Source organism: Sabethes cyaneus, chromosome 1 (genome assembly GCF_943734655.1).
Source record: "Sabethes cyaneus chromosome 1, idSabCyanKW18_F2, whole genome shotgun sequence".
Taxonomy (NCBI): domain Eukaryota; kingdom Metazoa; phylum Arthropoda; class Insecta; order Diptera; family Culicidae; genus Sabethes; species Sabethes cyaneus.
In genome coordinates, this window is record NC_071353.1 from 146322148 (window position 1) to 146344702 (window position 22555).

A 22555-nucleotide genomic window follows, 5' to 3' on the forward strand; every position below is an offset into this window, starting at 1 on the left:
TTCGCATTGCATTCTCGCGATCACTTGCAAAAACACAATATTTAATGAAAGAGGAAAACACTTCTGATATCGCTAACAACGGAAAACTTGCTTTTACGTTCGTTTGTATTCTAATAAATGTTATAAAACCGGTGTTGAAAGGTTGAAAGGTAAACACCAGGACTATCAGGTAAAGATTTACTCAGCAAAAACAAAACCATGCTTACACGCCAAACGAGATTCAACCAACAATGGAAATAACCTCAGCTTAGGTAAAATCAACTGTGAATTCTAAGTTGAACGAAAAACCAACGAAAGGCGGTATGGGCGGTATCAGTCAGTAAAAAGTAAAAATACTCTGAGTATTTTTAGTATCAGTAATCAGTATGTGGGGGGCTCCGTAGCCGCAAGGTAATCGAGTCTGCTTTGACTAGCGAGTGGTCGTGGGTTCGAATCTTAGTAGAATAAAGCCATTCGATGTCAAATGACTTTAGCATGGGTTTATTCTGAGGCCCCTCCATTTACCCTTCCTTCGTGCTGAATTCTATATTTACCCTCTGAAGCCTCTTGTCAGTGCAAATATTCCTCCTATAGTTAAGTGTACTGGTCAGAGGTACGAATGAGTCCTCGCCAGGGACTGCTATAATATGGGATAGTACTGGCAGCGAGGAATAAGTGGGTAAAGTAGATCAAGCTTTGAAGGAAGGGTAAACCGCAATACACACAAGCACGCATAAAATTTAATAAGCATATCGCTCATTCAATAGCGATTATCGCAAAAAGAAATGCAGTGCAGGTCATACAGCAAACAGCCGGGTGATATTACAATAGATCAACTACTGGTCGCAGTGATGAGTCCACACATGGAAAAAGAAATCAGTATGTGGGTATGAAATGGAGAGAGTTACCTGGAAGGAGCGTCAAATATAGCTCTTGATCTCTCAAGCTCCCACCTAGCGCCTCCACGCAGATCCATGTCAAAGGATGACGGTCGATGGCCTTACCCGGAAATGCTTCATGTACTTACTGGAGCAGCTAAGCTAGGAGGTGCGAGCTAGAGCGTCTGTTCTCCAGGTGAGGGGCGGCTCACACAGCGTCTGTCTCGTAACGGGCGGCTGAATATGAAATGCTGTATCCCGCAAGCTGTACCTAAGATGGCAGACCCATCAGCGGACCCCGGTGAGGTAGTGTCCCAAAAACTCAATTACCACGAACAACGAAAAAATTCAGGACGGAACAATTGGTATAGGTCACGGCAAGGGACAAGGAAACGATTAAGGGATAACGATTGGAAACCTGGAATGTCCGAACTCTCCATGAATCGGCACGGGCTGGCTTACTTGCTCGAGAGCTGCATCAACTCTGCTATTCAGGAAGTACGGTGGCCAAATTCCGGAGAAAGAGAGTTCCGTGCAGTAGACCCTATTGCAGGCACTTCTTTCCAGTACCACATCTACTACAGTGGCGGCAAAAAAGCAGAACATGGAGTCGATTTCGGCCGTCGAGGGGACGAGGCCCGTAGATGATCGTATATGCGTGTTGAGGATTAAGGGCAAATTCTTCAACTACAGCATAGTCAACTTATACGCAACGACAAATGATAAATCCGATGATGCTAAGGACGAGTTTTACGACCGGCTTGAGAGGACCTAGGGAGAGTGCCCAAAACACGACGTGAAAATCATCATCGGAGATGCAAATGCGCAGATCGGGAAGGAGGAATTCTTCCGTTCTGTCATCTGTCGACTAATGACAACGGTCTGAGGCTCATAAATTTTGCTACGGCCAGAGGGATGGCCCTCTGTAGCATCTACTTTCCACGTTTGAATATTCGGAGACACACCTGGAGGCATCCAAATGGAGACTCTAGCTCTTAGATCGATTATGTCTTGATTGAAGGTCGACACTTTTCAGATGTTATCGATGAACGGTCTTTTCGGGAACCAAACATCGACTCTGACCACTATCTCGTAGTGAGTAAGATTCGTGCAAGGCTGTCGAACATGGCGAAAGCTCACACTGAGAGGACGCTGCGTTTCAACATCCAGCGGTTAACGGCAGACGGCGTAGCATTGGAGTACGCCAGGAAGCTTGATCAACGAATCGCAGAACAGCAGGTAGAAGGAGAAGATAAATGGGCTGTGGAGGAACATCCATGGCGCCATTGAAACAGCTGCGAGAGAGGTGGAAGGCACGACGCGTGGAAAACAGCGTAACAGCTGGTTTGATGCCGAATGCCAGAGAATGACAAATGAAAAGAACCAGGCCAGGAGTCGCATGCTCACTGCGGCAACGTGCCAAAACAGAGACTAGAGCTGCGGAAAAAAGAATCCATCGTCTAAACAAACGCGAGTACGAGGAGCACGTGCTCGCCGGCGCAGAGGAGGGAGCGATACGCCAGCAACGACACACGGAGTTTCTATAAAACGGTGAGATGCAGGAATTTTGCCATGCCTGTGATGTGCAATGATAGTGCTGGCAACCTGCTTACCGACAAAACGGCGGTAGCAGTTAGGTGACTGTTGAATGGAGAGGTAAATGCGAAGATCAGCAGGAACAAGATATGAATTTTAAGCGATGGTCAAGCTGTGGAGCCACCAACACCGGAGGAGATTAAAAAGGCCATCAGTGAGCTGAAAAACGGTACGGCTGCTGGGAAGGACGGTATCCCGGCTGAACTTCTAAAAGCGGGAAGCGAGCGGAAAGACGAAGCAATGCACCGGATCATTGTCAGAATCTGGGAGGAAGAACAAATGCCGGAAGAGTTGTTGGATGGCCTCATTTGCCCAATTTTCAAAAAGGGACATCGACTGGAGTGCAAAAATTATCGAGGAATTACATTGCTCAATTCTGCCTACAAGGTGCTTTCCCCTATCCTGTTCTACAGACTGAGACCGTTAGCGGAGCCCTTCGATGATTCAGTTAAACGAAATGAGCTGTGGCAGATAATGCTAGAACATGGTTTTCCGACGAAACTAGTTACGCTGATTCGTGCGACGCTAGACGGATCCAAATCATGCGTTAGAACAGCGGGTGAGACCTCAGCTCAGCTGCTTTCGTGACGTTGGATGGACTGAAGCAAGGGGATGCACTCTCTAACCTGCGATTCAACATTGCCTTGGAAGGTGCATTACGAAGGGCAAACGTGGAAAGGAATGGTTGATATCGTCAGAATCAACCGTAGAGCAGTAGAAGAGGCCTTCAGGCTCTTTAAAAGGGAAGCGGCGAGATTGGGACTTACCATTGACACCGCCAAAACGAAGTACATGGTTGCTGGTAGGGACCGTGGGAGCCCCTGTGGTGTTGGTGCCGAGGTGGAGTTAGATGGGGAACGATATGAAGTAGTGGAGGAATTTATATACCTTGGTACACTCGTGACGATGTAAGTCGCGAAGGGAAACGACGAGTTACAGCCGCGAGTCGGGTTTTCTACGGATTACGTAGCCAGCTGAAGTCCCGTGGTTTGCAAATTCGCACAAAACTGGCGCTCAACAGAACACTAATCCTCCCGGTGGCCCTTTACGGACACGAATCATAGACGCTAAAAGGAAGCTGATCTGCGAGTGCTTGGGGTTTTTGAGCGTAAAATTCTGCGATCTATACTTGGTGGCAAAATGGAAAATGGAGTGTGGCGCAGACGCATGAATCACGAGCTGTACCGAGTATACAAAGATGCTGATATAGTGAAGGTAGTGCAATGTGGCAGGCTGCGGTGGGCTGGACACGTGGCCAGAATGCCCGATGAAAGAGTAGCCAAAACTATTTTCAGCAAAGAACCAGGAAGAGGCCGTACACTTCGAGGCAGACCCCGCACCCGGTGGGTGTGTGCTGTCGAAAACGATGCACGTTCAGCTGGTGTTCGTGGGGATTGGAGAACGGCAGCCCAGGACCGACGATACTGGAGGACCATAATTCGTTCGGCGCAGGATCGGTAACGGACCGTTGCCACTAAAGTAAAGTAAAGTAAAGTAAAGTAAAGTAAGTAAGTAATCAATGTGGCCTGTTCGGTATTAAATCAACATACGTTTTTCATGGGTTACTTTGACTATTCGTTGCATCTGTCAAAACAACATTTCACTATCGAAAATCAAGACTATGTACACTGAATCTACTAGTTTGTAAGACTATTTGCACCAGCCGATCAAATACTAAACTTTGGCTTGGAGAACTTTTCATTCGCAATTTAATGGAATTGTCTTTTTGACCAACTTACATATACGTTCCCAGCCACGTGAAGGTAATGAGAAATCACTGTTATACTATTTCATCGCGAACCTCTGCCCGACACCCATCGCTTTCCTTTGAGTGTTCCCTTATGATGTGCTTATCGAGACTGCGTTTCTGAACGTACTGCGCACTGCACCGGTCACATTTGTACGGTGTCGGATCGCCCGAGTGAATCAGCTTGTGTCGATCTAAACTGCTGCACGATTTATACGCTGCACCGCAGATGGCGCACTTGAACACTCGCTCCGAACTGTGAGCGCGCATATGAAAGGCGAGTACGGATTGGAATCGAAAGCCCTTTCCGCAAATATCGCATCTATGCGAACGGCCCGCGCTGTGCGCCCTCAGGTGCCTCGTTAGCTGTTCCTTCATATGGAAATCTTTACCGCACACGTTACAGGCGAATGCTTTTTCCGACGTGTGTTTTATAATTTTGTGCAGCCGTAAAGTATTGGGTGTCTTAAAAAAATTTCCACATGTGTCACATTCGAAAGATTGCGTACTGGTGTGAAAACTCCGGTGCCTGTTCAACTGTGCCATTATGTGGTACTCTTTACCGCAAATGTCGCATTTGAAACCCTTTTCCGTCGTATGTTTTATAATGCAGTGAGCCTTCAGCGTTTGATTCGACGCAAAAGTTTTGCTGCATAAGTCACATTTGAACAGCGGTTTTTCGGAATTGGAACTTGATAGTTGGTGCTTCTTTTTGTGAAAGTTGAGATAACGTTTATGGGCGAATTGAGAACTACACTGGTCACATTTGTAAGGTTTTGGCTCAGCGGATGTGTGGATTGTTTTGTGATAGTTTAAACCAGCACGTGAGTTGTAAGATGCACCGCAGACGTTGCAAATATATGCTCGCCCGCCTGTGTGTCGATGCATATGCTCAACGAGCGAGTCTTTGTGCTTATAGACTTTTCCGCATGTCAGACACTTGTGTGGACGCTCTTGGCTGTGCATTTTCAGATGCTGTGTTAATTGTGTTTTCAAGTAAAATTTTTTACCGCAATCTGGACAATTAAAATTCTCTTCCTGCGCGTGGTTTTGGATTTTATGATAATTAAGTCCTCTACGACTAATGAAAGTTTTGTGACATATGTCACACTCGAACGGTCGCTCTCCGGTGTGAGTTCTCAAGTGACACGTGAGAGTACGGTTGGTGGTGAATTTTCGGTCACAGACATCACAAGCGTATTGCCGGTCGATGGGTGGTCGTTTACCGCTGTGAACAGGCATGTGCTGCGCAAGGTCACTTCGACATAGAAAAGCTTTTCCACAAACCGTACACCGGTGCGGGCGTTCCGGGCTGTGCCTCTTCAGGTGCTTCGTTAGCTGTTGTTTCAGATGGAAATTTTTACCGCATACGTTACACGCGAATTTTTTATCCGACGTGTGTTTCACAATTTTATGCTGCTGTAGTGTGCCGGGGGTAAGAATTTTGCCACAAATGTCACATTCGAAAGATTGCGTTGCGGTGTGAATTTTCATATGTTTAACGAGGGTTGTTTTCCACTTATATACATTGCCACAGATATCGCATTTATACGAACGCTCCGAGTGTAATTTCAGGTGCCTGTGGATTTTCTTGTGACGATATAAACCAGCACGGTATATGTATGATGCTCCACAGATTTCGCAAATGTGTTTCGTTTGACTGCCGTTGTCAGTAAGAGGGTGCACTTCCAAAGCGTGCGAATTGCTGCAACAGAAGAGAAGCGATTGATAGATTGGTGGGATAAATTGGTCCAGTTATTTATAAATGAGCCTAGCCTATCGATCATTGAATTTTGATTATATTATAGAAAAAGAAAGTCGTAGAGGTTGTTTCCGAGACAAGGATGGAAAATCAGTGATTTTGATCAAAGCTGTGCTGTGAGTTATCACCACACGTACAGATCACGATCCGTACAGATCATGACAAACATCTTTAGCGTTAATCACAAGATTTTGTTCTCTAAACAATCTCAGCAGTCGATCACAGTGTTACATCTTACCTAGCTTCGAGAAAAAAGGTTACAAATGTTGTTTGTAATGTACCTATTGGGATTCATACGATGCACACAACCAATCGTCTGTAAGTGTTATATTTTTCAAAGCAATCATGCAATGAACATGATCTAACCTGACATGACGTTTGTCATATTCTGTACAGATCGCGACAAAGTGTTTGTCGCTTCAAGTAGTGATGTCAACGAATCTGAATCTGATCGCTCCTATGATCTTGATCGCTAAAATTGATTTTTTGCATCCCTGTACCGAGAAGATTAAAGTAGGATTACGTTGGGCTGTCTACTGTCTTCGTCTTGTACAAAAATTGTTTTAATTCACATGTTCTGGCAATGCTGCTTGTGATAGGACATTAAATTTTGTTGACTAGTGTGTTTAATTAACAGCCAAAGTTAAATGAGTTTACCTGTAAATAGGATGGATCTAGCTTAAACTTAGTTAAAACTACTCAAAATGTCCCTAAAATGTACAAACTTAGATTTTGAGTAAAAACTATAAGGTATACAATCATAAGGATTGTACAAAAGGGTGACGTAGGTTTTAGATTTTCGAATCGAAGCAATCTGTGAATAAATTTTTAATTTATATTGAGAGGAGAAATACAATTAGGCTTCTCTTTAGTCAACTGCCAACCAATTCATATCAGGTCCTCGTTCCTTCCGAATATCCAATAGTAAGACTATGTTATAAAATATTTGTATTGATAACAGTTTTGACTCGATAAAGCATTACTTCATCAACTTTCGATAAGTGGTGCCGGTTCTAGATAGAGCTGTGTGGGATGCAGACTTCCGCGGTCTGGGAAGTGCACCTGGCTTCGGTGCTAGTCACTGGCTTTGGCAATCGCAGAAATAGGTAAGAGTAAGAGATTTATAAACATCATCCTAATCAACAAAAAACGGTCGGTTAAGGTGATAAGCGATAGCAATTTCAACTTCTTATTGGACAAGCTCAGTGTGCGTTTGTTTTAAGTTCACTTTTGCGTTGAACTCAGAGAAGCAGCAATCATGAATGCATGCAAAGTTTGTGCCGAGCCTGTTCAAGGCAACGAGAAATACGTCCTCTACAGTGGAATTTGTAACAAACTGCTGCCTGTGAATTGCTCTGGGCTCAATGCAACGAATTTCAAAGCTTGGTCGACATTCGGTCCAATTGCTATGGTTCTATAAGGCCTGCAGAATCAACTTTAATCCCGTTATTATGTATCGAGAATCTGACATTATCAAAACTGTGCGTGATCTCTCGATAAGAGGACTCAATGGATCTTCGACTGGACAAATATGCTAAACATCTTAAAGTAACGAACGGTTTATTAACGTAGCAGTTTATTAACGTTAGAAGGGAATTAATGGGCGATATGCGGTTGCAGCAACGACTTTTCGATACATCAATGAAAATGGCACCAAACTTTCGTTAAAGCAAACGACGGTCAAGTTTTTTACTAAAATGTAGTGTAAGGGAATGTTTTGCCTTGTTTTACCCTGCAACTTGTACTGAAATCTTCGTATGTATTGATAGAAAAACGAGCAAAAGTGCTCCTGTTTCGTTCAAATTTGGTGTTTGTTGTTAGTCAAAAAATTAAAATACACATTTGTCTATTGGACGCTTAGGGTATCCAACCGGATCCCCGTACTGACTTTTTTCTCATTCAGAATGAAGACACTTTCTGCACAACGCAACAGTCACATTTGGTTATTTTCGAATCCCTCTTGAACATAAAAAAGTAGTCTAATATATGCCCACATTCAGAAAACGTTACCGCTGTTCATTTACTGATTACCTAGTTCAAGAGCCCTACCAGTTTAATTGTAGGAAAATGTTAAATTCCGAAACGTGTAAAATTACCTGGAACTATCGACTTTATCATCTTCATCAGCTCCTGCAGCAGGAGCCGTTTCTGTAGCTTTATTAGCGCTGTTTATTGTAGCAGTTGCTTGTTTCACAACCGGTCGATCATCTCCGGAGGTCGTCGGCAGAGTATCACGGAAGCATCCGTTAATTTCGATCGATTCAGCCTTTACATCTAGGACATCGATTATAATAGACTCTTCAACCTTTATCGCAGTGGATTCTTCCAACTTTATTGGAGTTGAATTTTTCATTTCGTTTCACATATTCTCGCGACCACCAAGTATAGCAATGCACTTCTTAAAACACAATCAATAATGGGGAAAATGAACAACACTTCTGGTCTCGCTAATAGTGAAAAACTTGCTTTACAATCGTACGTAATCTAATTTTTCTAAATTTTTATTTTAACCGAAGTTAAAGCCGCGTAAATATCTCATCAGATGATAAAAACCTGAGAATAAAAACATTCGCGGGGCTACAACGAAAACACGACGTACACGCCAAACGAGATTCACCCAACAAGGGAATAATAATCTCAGCTCAGGTAAAATCAACTGAAGATAGAACTCACAAAAGGGCGAATGTCGCAAGCGTAAACAAACCGAGTGAGAGTTGATTTTCCTATGCTGGCACAGCAAAAATTAACTCTCACTCGTTTTGTTTACATTTGCGACATTCGCCCTTTTGTTAATTCTATCTAGAACTGTGAATTCCGTAAATTCTAAATTAAAACAGGATGAGTAAAAATAAGCGACACCCTTCACCCACATGTCTTTATCCAAATTAGTGTGGGAATGTATCCAATGTATCCTGTCGTGATCTCTTCGACATTTACCTTGAAATCTAGGTAATAGCTTGAAATGAACCAAATAAAATTGAACCGTGTCCCAGGACCCTGCGGAGCAGAAGAAAACTATAATGACACATTCCGCGGACTGGTATACCCACCAGACATTTTATAAAAGTTGCTTTTAGCATTGTTGAATATTTTTTCATGATTGGGCAATGTTTGAACCTTTCCAAACTGCCATGACTGATATTCTAGCATTTCGGAAGTTATATAAAGCGTACATCGAAAATAAATGAAATTTACAAGAAATAAATGATTTTTTGCGATGTTTTTAAAAATGCTGCTACTAAAACATTTCATAATAGCATTTGATTTCCACCAACTTACAAAGGAATATATGCTTTCCAAAAATAGTTTGGATGTAATTTTACAGTTATTTTGTATTTCAAGTGGATGAAATAGGGCCATTTTTTGCGTTGTGACGTCGCTTTCGCAGAAAAGTACAAATTCGAATAATCTAATGATCCGTATTCTCTTTGTACTCATAAATACCTTTAAAACGGTAAAAAAAGAAGAAAACTTATCCAATTTAATTCTACTATTATACTCGAAGTTCGAAAACAGACACTGAGGAAGCCTGCAAGTCGTAGGCGAAATACGTATCTGTCGTGAATAAAATACACATAGTAGAATTAAATTGGATAAGTTTTCTTCTTTTTTAATTTTAGGTTTCGTATTCTACTAAGACGCTCCAAAAACTTCAGTTTGAAACGGTGCCTAAAGAATGATGATAAGTTAAGTAAAACCTAAGTTACAACTTACAACTGATTGAAGCCCGCGTTGTAACGTCACGGCGAACAGCCGGTTCCTTGTACGAAGGTCGCGCGGGTGCTGGTCTTTACTGCCGTGAGCTGGAATTGGAGGAATCCTATTCGTTGGGTAGTTACTGCACCGTTTTTCAAGCTGAAATCTTTGCAATTATGTGCGGAGCTCAGTTTGCACTTCAGAAAGAACTGATAGGCAAGATTATCTACTTCTGTTCTGACAGTCAAGCCGCTATAAAAGCCCTTTGTGCGGCTAATTCTAAATCTAAAACAGTCATCGCCTGCCACACCCAATTAGAAGAACTAAGCATTCTAAATGCCGTTCATCTGGTTTGGGTTCCTGGCCATTCTGGTATAACCGGAAATGAATGGGCTGATGAACTAGCAAGATCTGGAGCAGAAAAGTCGGTTTTCGGACCGGAACCTGCTTTACCAATTGCGGCATGTTGGATAAAACAAAAGATTCGATCTTGGTTTTCATCTGAACATGTACGATATTGGGAAAATCTTGAAACTTGTCGTCAAACGAAAAGTTTCATTGTTAAGCCTTGTGAGAAGGTTGCGAAATTTCTTTTGCAACACTCAAAGGTAAATTGCAGTATTCTTGTCAGATCACTGACTGGTCACTGCAGACTAAATTATCATATGGCTACGATTCAGCGAGCTGCACCGTTTCATTGTAATTTATGTGAATCCGACTACGGTACACCATATCACGTAATTTGCAACTGTCCTGCAGTAGCACAATTGCGTCATAGGATCTTTGGATCCTACGTCTTAAATGAATCGGATTTTAGGAAACTAAAATTACGAGACATTTTGGTGTTCCTTACCGAAAGCGGTATTGAGCTATAAGCTCTTATTTATCATGAGTATACCCACCAGGGGGTGTACTTTTGATAAGTTAACTACCAAGGATTGCAGTATCCCCTCGGGGGTACAAAAATCTCTCGGTATATATATGTTTGTGTTTGTCCAAATTCCTCATCCACCCCTTCCTATTCCTCCTGTTTTCCTTCCCGTCCTTATCAGGTAAATGATGACACGGGCAAGATGGGCAAGGCACAAATCTTCCACATGATTGTGAGGAACGTGCTGCTCGAGCCAAAGATGCTGATACCTGATACCGCTGCAGTCAAATGAGCATCTACTGAGCAAAAAACTAAAACTGAAGCCTGGTTACAACTGATTGAAGCCCGCGTTGTAACGTCACGGCGAACAGCCGGACGGATTCAAAACAAGTGAGACATAAGTAATAACATCGAAACCTTAAGACTTAGCATAATAGTTGCTTCAGAAAAGTTTGTTCATTTAAAAAACACTTTCTAGTGATGAACAAACATTTGGACATTAGGGTGTTCCTAAGCAGATACAAAAAATATTTTCTCTATTTGAAATCAGAAATGTTCGCTGTCTACAGAAAATTTGTAGGAAAACTAATTTGAAGAAACTTCGTTGAACACTGATGATTTATATTTCTTACATGAAAAAAGTTATAGAGCCAAACTCTTAGGGACACCCTTAAAAATATTTTTTCTTCGATCTAGTTCTTTAATAACGCTTCGTAGGGTAACCAACGTATTTTGGACCCCCTCAGCAGCTGTACATAATTTGGACACTTACAGCAAAATCAAATGCAAGTGTCCAAATTATGTACAGCTGCTGATGGGGTCCAAAATAGGTTGATTACCCTACGCCTTTTAAATGTTCTAAGAAATTGGTAATCGAATTAAATTGCACATTTTCGTCGAAGATAGTAGAGATCAATCTTTTTTCCTTTAGGAGCTATCCCTTGTTTCTTTTATTTATACATGTTCACCTACAGTTGTCTTCATTATATTTTTGTTTAGATTTTCCACAGTGTTCTACCCTAAGTTGTACAGCATAAATTAACTAACAAAAAACAAGTGAGATTAGCTGCTTTCCCCCGATATACACCCCCTTAAAGAGTACATATAAAAATAAAAAAGCCAGTGATAGTTTCTAAAGGGAAAAAGATAGTGCTCTACTATTTTCGACAAAAACATGCAATTTAATTAGATTACCAATTTCTTAAAACATTTGCAAGCCATACAAAGCGTTATTAAAGAGCTAGATAAAAAAAATATTTTTAAGGGTGTCCCTAAAAGTTTGGCTCTATAACTTTTTTCCTGTAAGAAATATAAATCTTCAGCATTCAAAAAAGTTTCTTAAATTTACTTTTTCTACAAATTTTCTGTAGACAGCAACCATTTGTGACTTAAAATAGAGAAAATATTTTTTTGTACCTGCTTCAGGACACTCTAATGTCCGAATATTTTTTCACCACTAGAAAGTGGCTTTTAAATGAAGAAACTTTTCTGAAGTAACTATTATGTTATGTTTTAAGGTTTCGACGCTATTAGGCGACATCCATTTAGTACGTCACGCAAATTTTGACCAAAATCAAACCCCCCTCCCCCCCTTGTCACATTTCGTCACACATTCGTGACCCCCCCTGAGAAAGTACGTCACGTCACGGCAATCCCCCCCCCCCTTCACAACAAAAAAATTAAATATTCATTCCAACCTTTTTATTTAAAGCTATCAAATGAATTTCAGCAAATAAAAAAAGGAACATTTTCGAGCTTCGAGTCATCGATTCACGGATTTTGAAGATGATCTTCAATTGCTGCAATCGGATATGCTTCAGAAGTCGCTGATGTGCCGTCGATTAATGTTTAGCGCATATCTACGCCCTTTACATTCATCCACTCAAATTCGTCTGATCTAGTTGAAAGAATCAGGACTTCCAGCTGACGTCTTGCAGCAACACGCCTTGGAAGAACTTTTCTGAGGGACTTTGTCATTTTGTGTATTTCTTCAATCGTGTAATCATTCAACACTACCTTAGATACGAAATTTAATCCGCAAGTGGCTTAAACCCTATCCTTCAGAGAGCTTTTGAGTGAGGGGCAGTATAAATTATACCGAAAAACCTTAAAAGCAGCCGTGGAACTTCGGTATGAGTTTTTGTTCATCGATTGAGTTCAGCACGAATATCAAGGGAAAACATTGCCGTGGGTCTCTGGTAGCATCCCGTGACCCTTCAGGAGTTTGTGCGACTGCTATTTGCGGTTGCAAAAATCTTTTAGGCAGGACGGTACTCAAGCAGCTCTTCAGCGGTGTACTGCATATTCTGTAAGGCCTTAATGGAGAGTTCATACTACATAGAATAAATGAGTCCTGTTCACACATATATGTTCAAAAAAGTGTTCATTCAAAAAAATTAACTAATTGTTTTAAAATCTATCAGTACGTTAATTTTATAGAAGCCTTCAGTAGTTGTATCTTCAAATGAAGGCTAAATTATAATTTCCCGAATAAATTTTCCATTTGATTTTTTTTTCATGTGACGTCACATAACTTCATACCCCCCCTCCCCCCTACGTCACAAATCGTCACGATTAGGTCAACCCCCCCTCCCCCCTATATGCGTGACGTACTTTATGGATGCCCCCTTACTTATGTCTCACTTTCTTAGAATCCCTCCCACTGCGCGGCAAAATTTGTGCACAACCCCACAATTACGTGCAAAATAGTAAAAGACAAATTAACAACACGTTTTTGGATTATCCCTTATGTACAGAAGGCAGCAACAGCGATAATTAACGAATATTAACTGAACAGATTTTTCGTGACTTGTCATTCGTTACAATGGAGCTACGACCCTCTCTGTGTAAAGCTAACGTCACGAAAAGTAAAAGCTCGTTAAAAATTAACTTCACTGATTATTGGAATTCTGTACATGGCAAGTTGTTCAGTATTCATCTCTTATCAAATCATAGAAGAAAGTTTTTAGATAAAATTTGAAAGAGAGCAGAATTTTCATGTTTTTGAACAGAAGAACCAACAGACGAATTTCTGGCGCGTTGTAACGTCACGCTACATATTTGCTTTCTAAAACAAACTAGGTAAGGCAAATGCTATTAATTTGTTCATTTTTAATAGGAAATTTTATGCTCTTTCCAAATATATAATAATATTTGGGGGTTTCTTAACGATTTGCCCAGCTGAAACACAAATACTGTGCAAAGAAATGTCAAAACGTAACGTCATGGCGGAATGTGTCTAATACATTAGCAAGCATCTACTAACTCCTCGGCAAAGGAACATTGGAACCTTTAGACATTTGCGTGCAACCACTTGAATTTCTGGTGGTATGTCAAACAGTGCCACATAGATTAAGAACAGATAATCTGTGGATTGAGCATACAACAATAGATCTAAATGTTGGTCGCAGTGGTCTCTAATTCGATAAACAACAAAAAACATCGGAGATCACAATGTGAAATTTCAGGTGCCTCTTCAATTAGATCATTATATGGAACACTTTACAGCAAATTTGATTTGACGCACGAGTTTTACTGCATAAGTCATATTTGAACAGCGGTAGGCGTTTTTTTTGTGAAAATTGAGACTAAGTTTATCACATTCGGAAGGTTTTGGCCCAACGGATGTGGATTATAGATAGACGAGACACTCTGTTTATTCTACCATTATATGCTGCTAATTATGCATGCCCAGCTGTGTGTCGATGCATATGCTCAACGAGCGTCGTTTTCTTCTTATAGGCTTTTCCGCAAGTCAAACACTTGTGTGAACAATCCGGGTTATGTGTTTTCCGATGCTTCGTTAATTGTTCTCTCAAGTGAAAATGTTTACCACATTCCGGACATTTAAAATTCTTTTCCTGCGTGTGGTTTTTGATTTTATGGTACTTAAGTTTTCTGCGTGCGACGAAAGACATGTGACATATGTCACACTCGAACGGTCGCTCTCCGGTGTGAGTTCTCAGGTGCTCCGTAAGATTATGGTTGTTGGGAAATGTTCGGTCACAGATATCACAGACGTGTTTCTGATCGTGTGGTTCTCCATCGACAGGTATGTGTATTACCCGGTGGTTCCGCCAACCATCGCGTGTCTTAAATGATGCGTCGCAGAGGTCGCATTCGAACGGTCGCTCGTCGCTGTGAATAAGAATGTGCCGCTTAAGCGTACTTCGAGATAGAAAATCTCTTTCACAAACCGGACACCGGTGCAGGAGTTCCGAGTTGTGCAATTTCAGGTGCCACGTAAGCAAATGTTTCATATGGAAACCTTTACCGCATACCTCACACGCAAATTTCTTCTCCGACGTGTGTTTTACAATTTTATGGTGCCGAAGTATATCGAGCGTCTTATAAGATTTGCCACATATGTCACATTCGAAAGATTGTGTTGTGGTATGAATTTTCATATGTTGTGCAAGATATGCTTTATTTTTATACGTATTGCCGCAGATATCGCATTTCAATCGCAAATGCCCCGAGCTGTGCAGTTTCAGGTGCGTCTCCAACTGCTTCCACATGTGGTACTCTTTACCGCAAATGTCGCATTTGAAATTCTTTTCCGTCGTATGTTTTATAATCCGGTGTTCCTTCAGTGCTCGACTTGTCATGAGAGTTCTACTGCATATCTCACATTTGAACCGCGGTATGTTGGATTTGTTCTTATCCAAGCCAGAATTGGAACTGGACGGTAAGTGCTTTTTCTTTCTGTGCGAAATGAGACTTCGCTCATGAGAGAAACCCGAACAACACTGATCACATTTGTAAGGTCTTGGTTCAACGAATATCGTTGTGTGGATTTTTTTGTGAGTATGTAAACCAGCCCGGTACTTGTATGATGCGCCGCAGATGTCGCAAATGTGTTTCGGTTGACTGCCGTTGCCAGTAGGAGGGTCCGTTTCCAAAGCGTGCGAATTGCTGCAACAGAAGAGAAACGGTAGGTAGGATGAATACGTCCACCTTGACTCTAAATGAACCTAAAATTACTTTATTACAAACATTTACATTGTCAAGTGCAGGAGTTCGTTGGCGGTAGGTACGAAATGGTTCGTTAAAATTAAAGTGATTAGCAAAATAGTTGAATTGTATCATGCAAGCGATGAGATGCGTTGAATAGCAATTTTCCTGTAAATGACCCAGATAGATTCGTGCGGGTTCCAAACGATGGTTGAAAACTCCAGCGTTGATCGAACAATAGAGAAACACAATAGTACATACTTCAGAACTGTTAATCAAAGAAGACAAAATTTACTTGAGGAAACCCATTATAAAAGCTGACAAGTTCGGCAATGCTCTGATAAAATTACTATAAGAAATTATTAAGACCACTCCACTATTGGAATGCTACTTGGGGCTGCTCTGCTACTAAAAACTGCAGTCACAGGATAGGAATTGCGTTAGTAGGGAAGGGTACCTAACCGCGATTTGTTGTAAATCCTTTGTATTTGCTACGAATGTGTTCATGCCATTAGAATTCAGTTTTGTTACAATTTCCAAAAATCAAGTGGATTTTGGATATCTAATGATTATTCCGTGATGCTAGCATCTATATTTATCTTCGTGATTGTTACTTAATTACGATAGGTCTTGTTTTGTTTACCCTAATTTGAAAACTTTTTTGAAATTACTCATTTCATTTTTAATCTGGATAAGTTTCATGCAATGTTGCAAATCGAGCGAGAAGCCAACGATGCCTATTCCCACACGAGCAAGTATGAGAAGCATAGTTAATCCAGTTAATGGACTGTCGACTGGCAGTTTAGCGGTCTTTTCTCACTGTATCTTGCAAGGTAGTTTTGCAACAACATTGCTCTCAGTGGTTTGCAAAGGGCATACTTAACACTTGACTGATGCGTTTAAGAAAATCAAAAATGTTCATAGTCAATTCTGGGTAAAGTCGTTAGTAGAGCTCTCGAGTAACTTAACTGTATCGCGATGAACTTCATGTTAGAATTAGCGCCGTAATATGCACGAAATGTTATAATATTGCGAAAAGTGTAAAATTACATGAAACTATCAGCCGCTGCAGCAGCAGCCGTTTCCGTTACTTCATCGATGATGTCTTTTTCAGCAGTTGCTTGTTTCACAACCGGTCGATTATCTCCAGAGGTGGTCGGCAGAGTTTTACCGGAATGTCCGTTAATTTCAATTGATTCATCCTTTACACCTGAGACATCGGTTATAATAAACTCTTCAACCTTTATCGTAGTCGATGCTTCCAACTTTATTGCAGTTGAATTTTCCAGTTCGTTTCGCATTCTCGCGACCACTATAACAATGCACTTCTAAAAACACAATCTTTAATAGTGAGAATGAAAAAGAAAGACACTTCTGGGCTCGCTAGCGGTAAAAAGCTTGCTTTTACAATCGTATCGTAATCTAAGCTTTCCAAATTTTCATTTAACCGGAGTTAAAGCCGCGTGAACATCTCGTCAGAGGTCAGATAAAAACATTCTCAGCAAAAACAAAAACATTACGTACACGCCAAACGAGATTCAGCCAACAATAGAAATAAACCAAAAAACCCAAGCACTTCTGTGAATTCGCCCACCAAGAATCTCATCCGAAAGGTTTCAATTTCAAACTTGAAATCTTTCATTTTGGAGGGCAGTAAACCATGGTGGGCGAAATCCGCGTTTATAATCGACCTTTTCGCGTGCGTAATGGCGGTTAGAGGGTACAGCTTTTGGAAAACGTTAGCATGGCTTTGGCAACTTTATTCACGTAAAGTTGATATTTCCAGCATTGATTGTTGTTTGCAGAACTTTCAAGCGTACGTGAGCGGGGTTCCCTAAAGCAAATAAACGTTGTCGAGAAGTGTACCCACTAGCCGCCATTAGGCGCGCGAAAAGGAATTCACCCACCATGAATCAACCACGAAAACTAAAAATTTTTGCACAGCGGCACACATAAAAGCTAGCGCCCAGAACGGCTAGCATTAGAACTTACACTGTGAAGGCACCCACCAAATCAAAAATAAAATAACTGTGTTTGCTCCAGACAGAACAGACAGCGGATTCCGAATTATCAAATCAAACAAAATCAACACAGAAAAATTTATAAAATAAGAAGAATAAGGTAAGAACTAATTGACTTCTAAAGCGTTTTCTAAAATAAAATTATAATTTTAGGGATTATTGAACGACGTGTGTTAACATCTTGGTTAACATGAAAAAATCGAAAATGTTAGCTATATGACTCCAGGCAAATCAAAAAGTATTTAGTTAGTCAGCCCAAAACGTTATATGTGACTAAAGGACAAGAAATTAACTCAAATAAAAAATCAGTAATCGAATAATTGAAAATTTCAGACATCACTAGTCGCAGAAAATGTCGCCTGTGACCAGAAAACTTATTACCGTCATTGGTTGGTCGTCCGGAATGGCGAAAAATTCAACTTTTCCCTCGTTGACTGTGTTAATTATGGTATTAACTGGGCAAGAAAATATAATAAACTCTTCAATCGTTGTGTGGCCTTTAAAAGAACCGATTGTTTGATTATCATAACTCCTGCTCGCAATAAACTTGCACTAACGCAGTTAACGTAATTCTCTGTTCGGTAAATTGGAGTACCGATAACCGCTAACCAGGCACGGCTTGTTGCAACGGACCAACCGGAAAGCCTCAGCAGCTATGCGATAAACGAAACCGTTCGTGTATGGTCCTGAATCACGATGAAATAGCACTCCAAGTGGCCAACTGCAAGTGACGTAGGATGCTTCTGATCGTTTCGTTGTCGCGAACAGCATATGTCCTCCCAATTCTAGAACTCCTGTCGCCAGATAGTCCTCCATCACGGCAGCGAAATGAGTGCTTCAGCTCCAACACACGGTCACACGGTCAGCCGCCAATGAACACGTGCACGAGTCGTACGTGACTTCCGTTTGCCTGGCAAACGATGTTGGCACTAGCTCAGCTAGCGTTTGAATAATGCTGTTCGCCGGCTTACCACGTATTATGTACCAGAGCAAGCGACAAGAAACGACCACACCCATTTTTCTTGGTTCTTCATTCTATCATCTACGTGAAATAAAAAATAGAGCATTTCAATTTCAGTCTGAACAAAAGAGCAAAGTTACCAGTGAGCCGTTCGCCTTTTGCTGCCAAAGAAAAAATTACGTTACGTATTATTACTGTATGGATAAAATTGTGTTGCTACGATGTAAAAGATGTTACTAAAACTCTTTCATTTGATTAAATCCAATTTCATTTATTTTGACGCTTGACCGAACACATTTACTTGCAGCTAATATATTTGTTGGCTGCAACCAGCGTCCAGCAGCAACAAGCGAATAATCAGATCAATCTAAGTTAAATAGAATTTAAATCTGTAAGTGAAAATTCCTCAAATCTTCATGAACAAATGTTTCGTTCTTAAAAGAACGGTTTTTCAACGTGATATGCTGGAAATTTAAACCTTCTTTTCCGTCTTCTTGGGCAGCAACAAAACAGTTTGACTGTTCGAAAAGACACTTCTCATAGCAGCGGTGACACGGGACAGCAATTTGTTCAACTCTTCGTTGTTGCGGATGGCCAGCTGCAAGTGACGATAATTCTGATCGTTTCGTTGTCGCGAGCAGCATTTGTCCTCCCAATTCCAGAACTCCTGTTGCCAGATATTCCATCACGGCAGCGATCATTGAGTGCTCCAGCTCCAACTCCTCGCTTGGTGAATTTGCATGTCTTCGTTGCCTTATCCGTGGGAAGCAGCAACAGCTGAAGCTCAACAATTTTCGATCGGATTCTATAGGGCGTAAATTAAATACAATCATAAGGAAGCTTAACCCATAGCTTATATCGTATATATTTCTGTCATCCGTGCTAGGGAAGCACTGACGAGGGAAGGCAAAAACATGAAAATAATTCAAATTTTCAAAATCAATTCAAAACAATTTTTCAAATTCAATTTCAAAAACAAAATCAATAGTTTTCTATATTTTCAATCGATTTCCCGATCAATTGGTGTAAATATCTTGGAAATCTATTGAAAATTGACTAAATTATAAGCCGAAGCGTGAAAACGCGTTTCTACTTTGATGATGTCATTTCCAACAACCAATCACGAAGCGAGAATTCTGGTGCAACATAGGTTCATTATTTTCAATTTTTCAATAGTTCAACATCAAGAATCCACACTTTATTTGGGTCAATTCTTAGATTTTAAAATCGATTGGTGTAAGAATATTGAAAATCGATTGGAAAACCGCTGAGCTATTAGCGCTCAAAACCTTTCATTTTTCGTGACGCTCGCATTTTTCGATTTTTTGGAATGACACCCTATCTCAAAACTTGCCGTAAGACGTAGTCCTACGTCAAAATAATTAGAATGAGAAGATACAAATAGGTTATATTTATAATTTTAGGGATATTCGACCAACGTGCGCTTAATATGAAAACACATATTTCGGAAAACCTAGCCATAGAATAAGAAGTCACATGTCATGTCACGTCCTATAGGTGATTACTATATAAATTAATCATGATTACCAATGATTACTTAGATTATCATTGATTACTCTAATGATTGCCATTGATTACCTGATTAGTTCGTAAGTGATTACAAAAGTAATCTCTGATTACTACGCACTTTTACGCCTTACTGGAAACCCCTTGGTTCTCTGTGAGTAAAGTAATCAATAAAGGTAACTTTTTTCGAAGGTGCGTATAGTAATCTGCAGTTAGAAACCCCTTGACTTTGGTCCTTTTATTTTCGGTTTTCGAAAAGTTCGAAATCCCTGAGTTGATTTCCGTTTTTTAAAATCAAATCAACCACGAAATCGTTACCACGTTAAAGTCTTGAGCAGTGAAAATCGTTTGGTTTTTTTTCAAAAAAAGAATTTTAAGGTAACTCGTGTATCATATAGCATTAAGAAAATATTTAAATATTACATTTGTAGAATGAAAATGTAGAATATTTTTTTATTTTTGACAAATTTTTTTGCAGATGGAAAACGGATATTGATACTGGCGGGGCAGCCGCCGTGGACGGGGCCGCTGGCCGCGGAACCAATTAAGACCCCGTCCCCGGGAAGCAGCGTCGGAAGACTTTGGTTTCACACTTCAACAGTTGCAATATTGGCAGCTGGAGCTAGCCCAGAAACAACAGCAGCTGCACTGGACCGACCGCAGCCGCGTCTTTCGGGTATCCAGCATCCGCTAGCTCCAGCTGCCGAAATGCGGCAGCCGGTTCCAGTTGCAGAGATGCAGCAGCCGGTTCCAGTCGTCGGTATGCAGCAACCGGTTCCTGTTGGCAACAGACAACAAGTTGAGGGTGCACCACATGTGATTTATTCAAAGCATTACGCCTAAACCGTGAATAAACGAAAACTAAAGAAAAGTTAAAAGATTGATTTTTTATTAGTTTTTAAATTATTGAACCCAACCATTTTTAATGACCAAACTCGTGTTTTTAGTCTTTGACCTTGAAATGCGATCAGGCATTAATATTAATATTTTTGATGTAGGACTACGTCTTACGGCAAGTTTTGAGCTAGGGTGTTATTCCAATAAATCGAAAAATGAGAGCGTCACGAAAAATGAAAGGTTTTGAGCACTAATAGCTCAGCAGTTTTCCCATCGATTTTCAATATTCTTACACCAATCGATGGGAATATCTTCTAAGAATTGACCCAAATGAAGAAAAGTATGGACTCTTGATGTTGAACTATTCAAAAATTGAAAGTAATGAACCTATGTTTTATCATAACAGAATTCTCGCTTCGTGATTGGTTGGAAGATTCTTTACGATGATCTAAACCTATACCAGTTTGATATCTGTGCTTGGGAAGTGAGCCAAAACAAGTGACAAAGTTTCCTCATTTCAACAAAATTTCTTAACACCGCGGTCAAACCTAGACCATTTTGATGTCCTTGCTTGGGAAGTATGCCAGAAAAAGTGACAAAGCCCCCTCATGCCAACAAATTTCTTACGAACGCGATTAAACCTAGTCCAATTTGATGTCTGTGTTAGGGAAGTGTGCCAGAAAAAATGACAAGTTCGTTGTCCCAACAGATCGCAAATTCTTTACTGCGTCTGCGAGACGATTAAAACTCGGCGAATTTGATATCTGTGTTGGAAAAATGTGCTACAGCTGTAGTGTTTCGTTATAATACGACTCTGTATGAATACCCATGCTTGCCGTTTCATTAGAGGTGTAGTAAAGATGTGCTGTTGATAAAATAGGATTGAATTGGTAAAATCCCTTCAACGTGGGAAACCATGAATGATAAAAACAATCTTTAATTTCAGTAAGGTAGCAGGAAAGCAATAGTTTGTGTTCTTGATTTTGTTAAATTGTTTTCAAATGCACAATCTATCCAGCTTTCCACGAGCGATAATGGCGGTGATTGAGCACAAGTGGGCACAATATTTTGTCATTCATTGGAGGAGCGTCGAGTTCACCCTGACGGAGTTACTATGGAAACATCCATGATTGTTTGTTGTTCGACTGTAAAAATGTAAACATCACTTCCCTAACACAGACATCAAATTGGACTAGGTTTATTCGCGTTCGTAACAAATCTGTTGGCACGAGGGGTTTTGTCACTCTTTCTGGCGTACTTCCCAAGCAAGGACATCAAAATGGTCTAGGTTTAACCGCGGTGTTAAGAAATCTTGTTGAAATGAAGCTTTGTCACTAGTTTTGGCTTACTTCCCAAGCACAGATATCAAATTGGTATAGGTTTAGATCATCGTAAAGAATCTTCAAACCAATCACGAAGCGAGAATTCTGGGAGAACATAGGTTCATTATTTTCAATTTTTCAATAGTTCAACATCAAGAATCCATACTTTTCTTCAGTTGGGTCAATTCTTAGAAGATTTTCCGATAGATTGGTGTAAGAATATTGAAAATCGATCGGAAAACCGCTGAGCTATTAGCGCCAAAACCTTTCATTTTTCGTGACGCTCGCATTTTTCGATTTTTTTGAATCACACCCTATCTCAAAACTTGCCGTAAGTAAAAAATTATAAGATTGTGAAATTTTGGAACATGTGATTGGTGTGAAGCTAACAATAACCCCCCCCCC

General features: G+C 40.6%; 2 protein-coding genes across 2 annotated transcripts in view; both read right to left on the reverse strand.

Annotated features, from left to right (window-relative positions):
* Positions 1 to 4066: 4066 nt before the first annotated feature.
* Positions 4067 to 8490, reverse strand: LOC128746379 (gastrula zinc finger protein XlCGF57.1-like). The gene is made up of 2 exons (XM_053843433.1): positions 8059 to 8490; positions 4067 to 5905 (listed from the first exon to the last, which is right to left on the reverse strand). Exons 1-2 carry the CDS (start codon positions 8313 to 8315, stop codon positions 4234 to 4236), a joined length of 1929 nt encoding a protein of 642 aa, XP_053699408.1. The 5' UTR covers positions 8316 to 8490; the 3' UTR covers positions 4067 to 4233.
* Positions 8491 to 13767: 5277 nt separating this feature from the next.
* The window catches only part of LOC128746380 (zinc finger protein 728-like), a 176334-nt gene continuing 167546 nt past the window's right edge, over positions 13768 to 22555 (reverse strand). Inside the window, exons 3-6 of the mRNA XM_053843434.1 lie at positions 20650 to 20830; positions 16533 to 16810; positions 14362 to 15443; positions 13768 to 13895 (exon numbers count right to left, since the gene is read on the reverse strand). Of these exons, the coding sequence (XP_053699409.1) occupies positions 13768 to 13895; positions 14362 to 15443; positions 16533 to 16810; positions 20650 to 20830 (1669 nt within the window). The remainder of the gene's footprint in view (positions 13896 to 14361; positions 15444 to 16532; positions 16811 to 20649; positions 20831 to 22555) is intronic.

Coding starts and splice junctions, on each gene's coding strand:
- LOC128746379 (XM_053843433.1), bottom strand. CDS start 8,315: ATGAAAAATTCAACTCCAATAAAGTTGGAAGAATCCACTGCGATAAAG. Junction 5,906..8,058: donor GATAAAGTCGATAGTTCCAG/GTAATTTTACAC, acceptor CTTCTGTTGCAG/CAATTCGCACGCTTTGGAAG.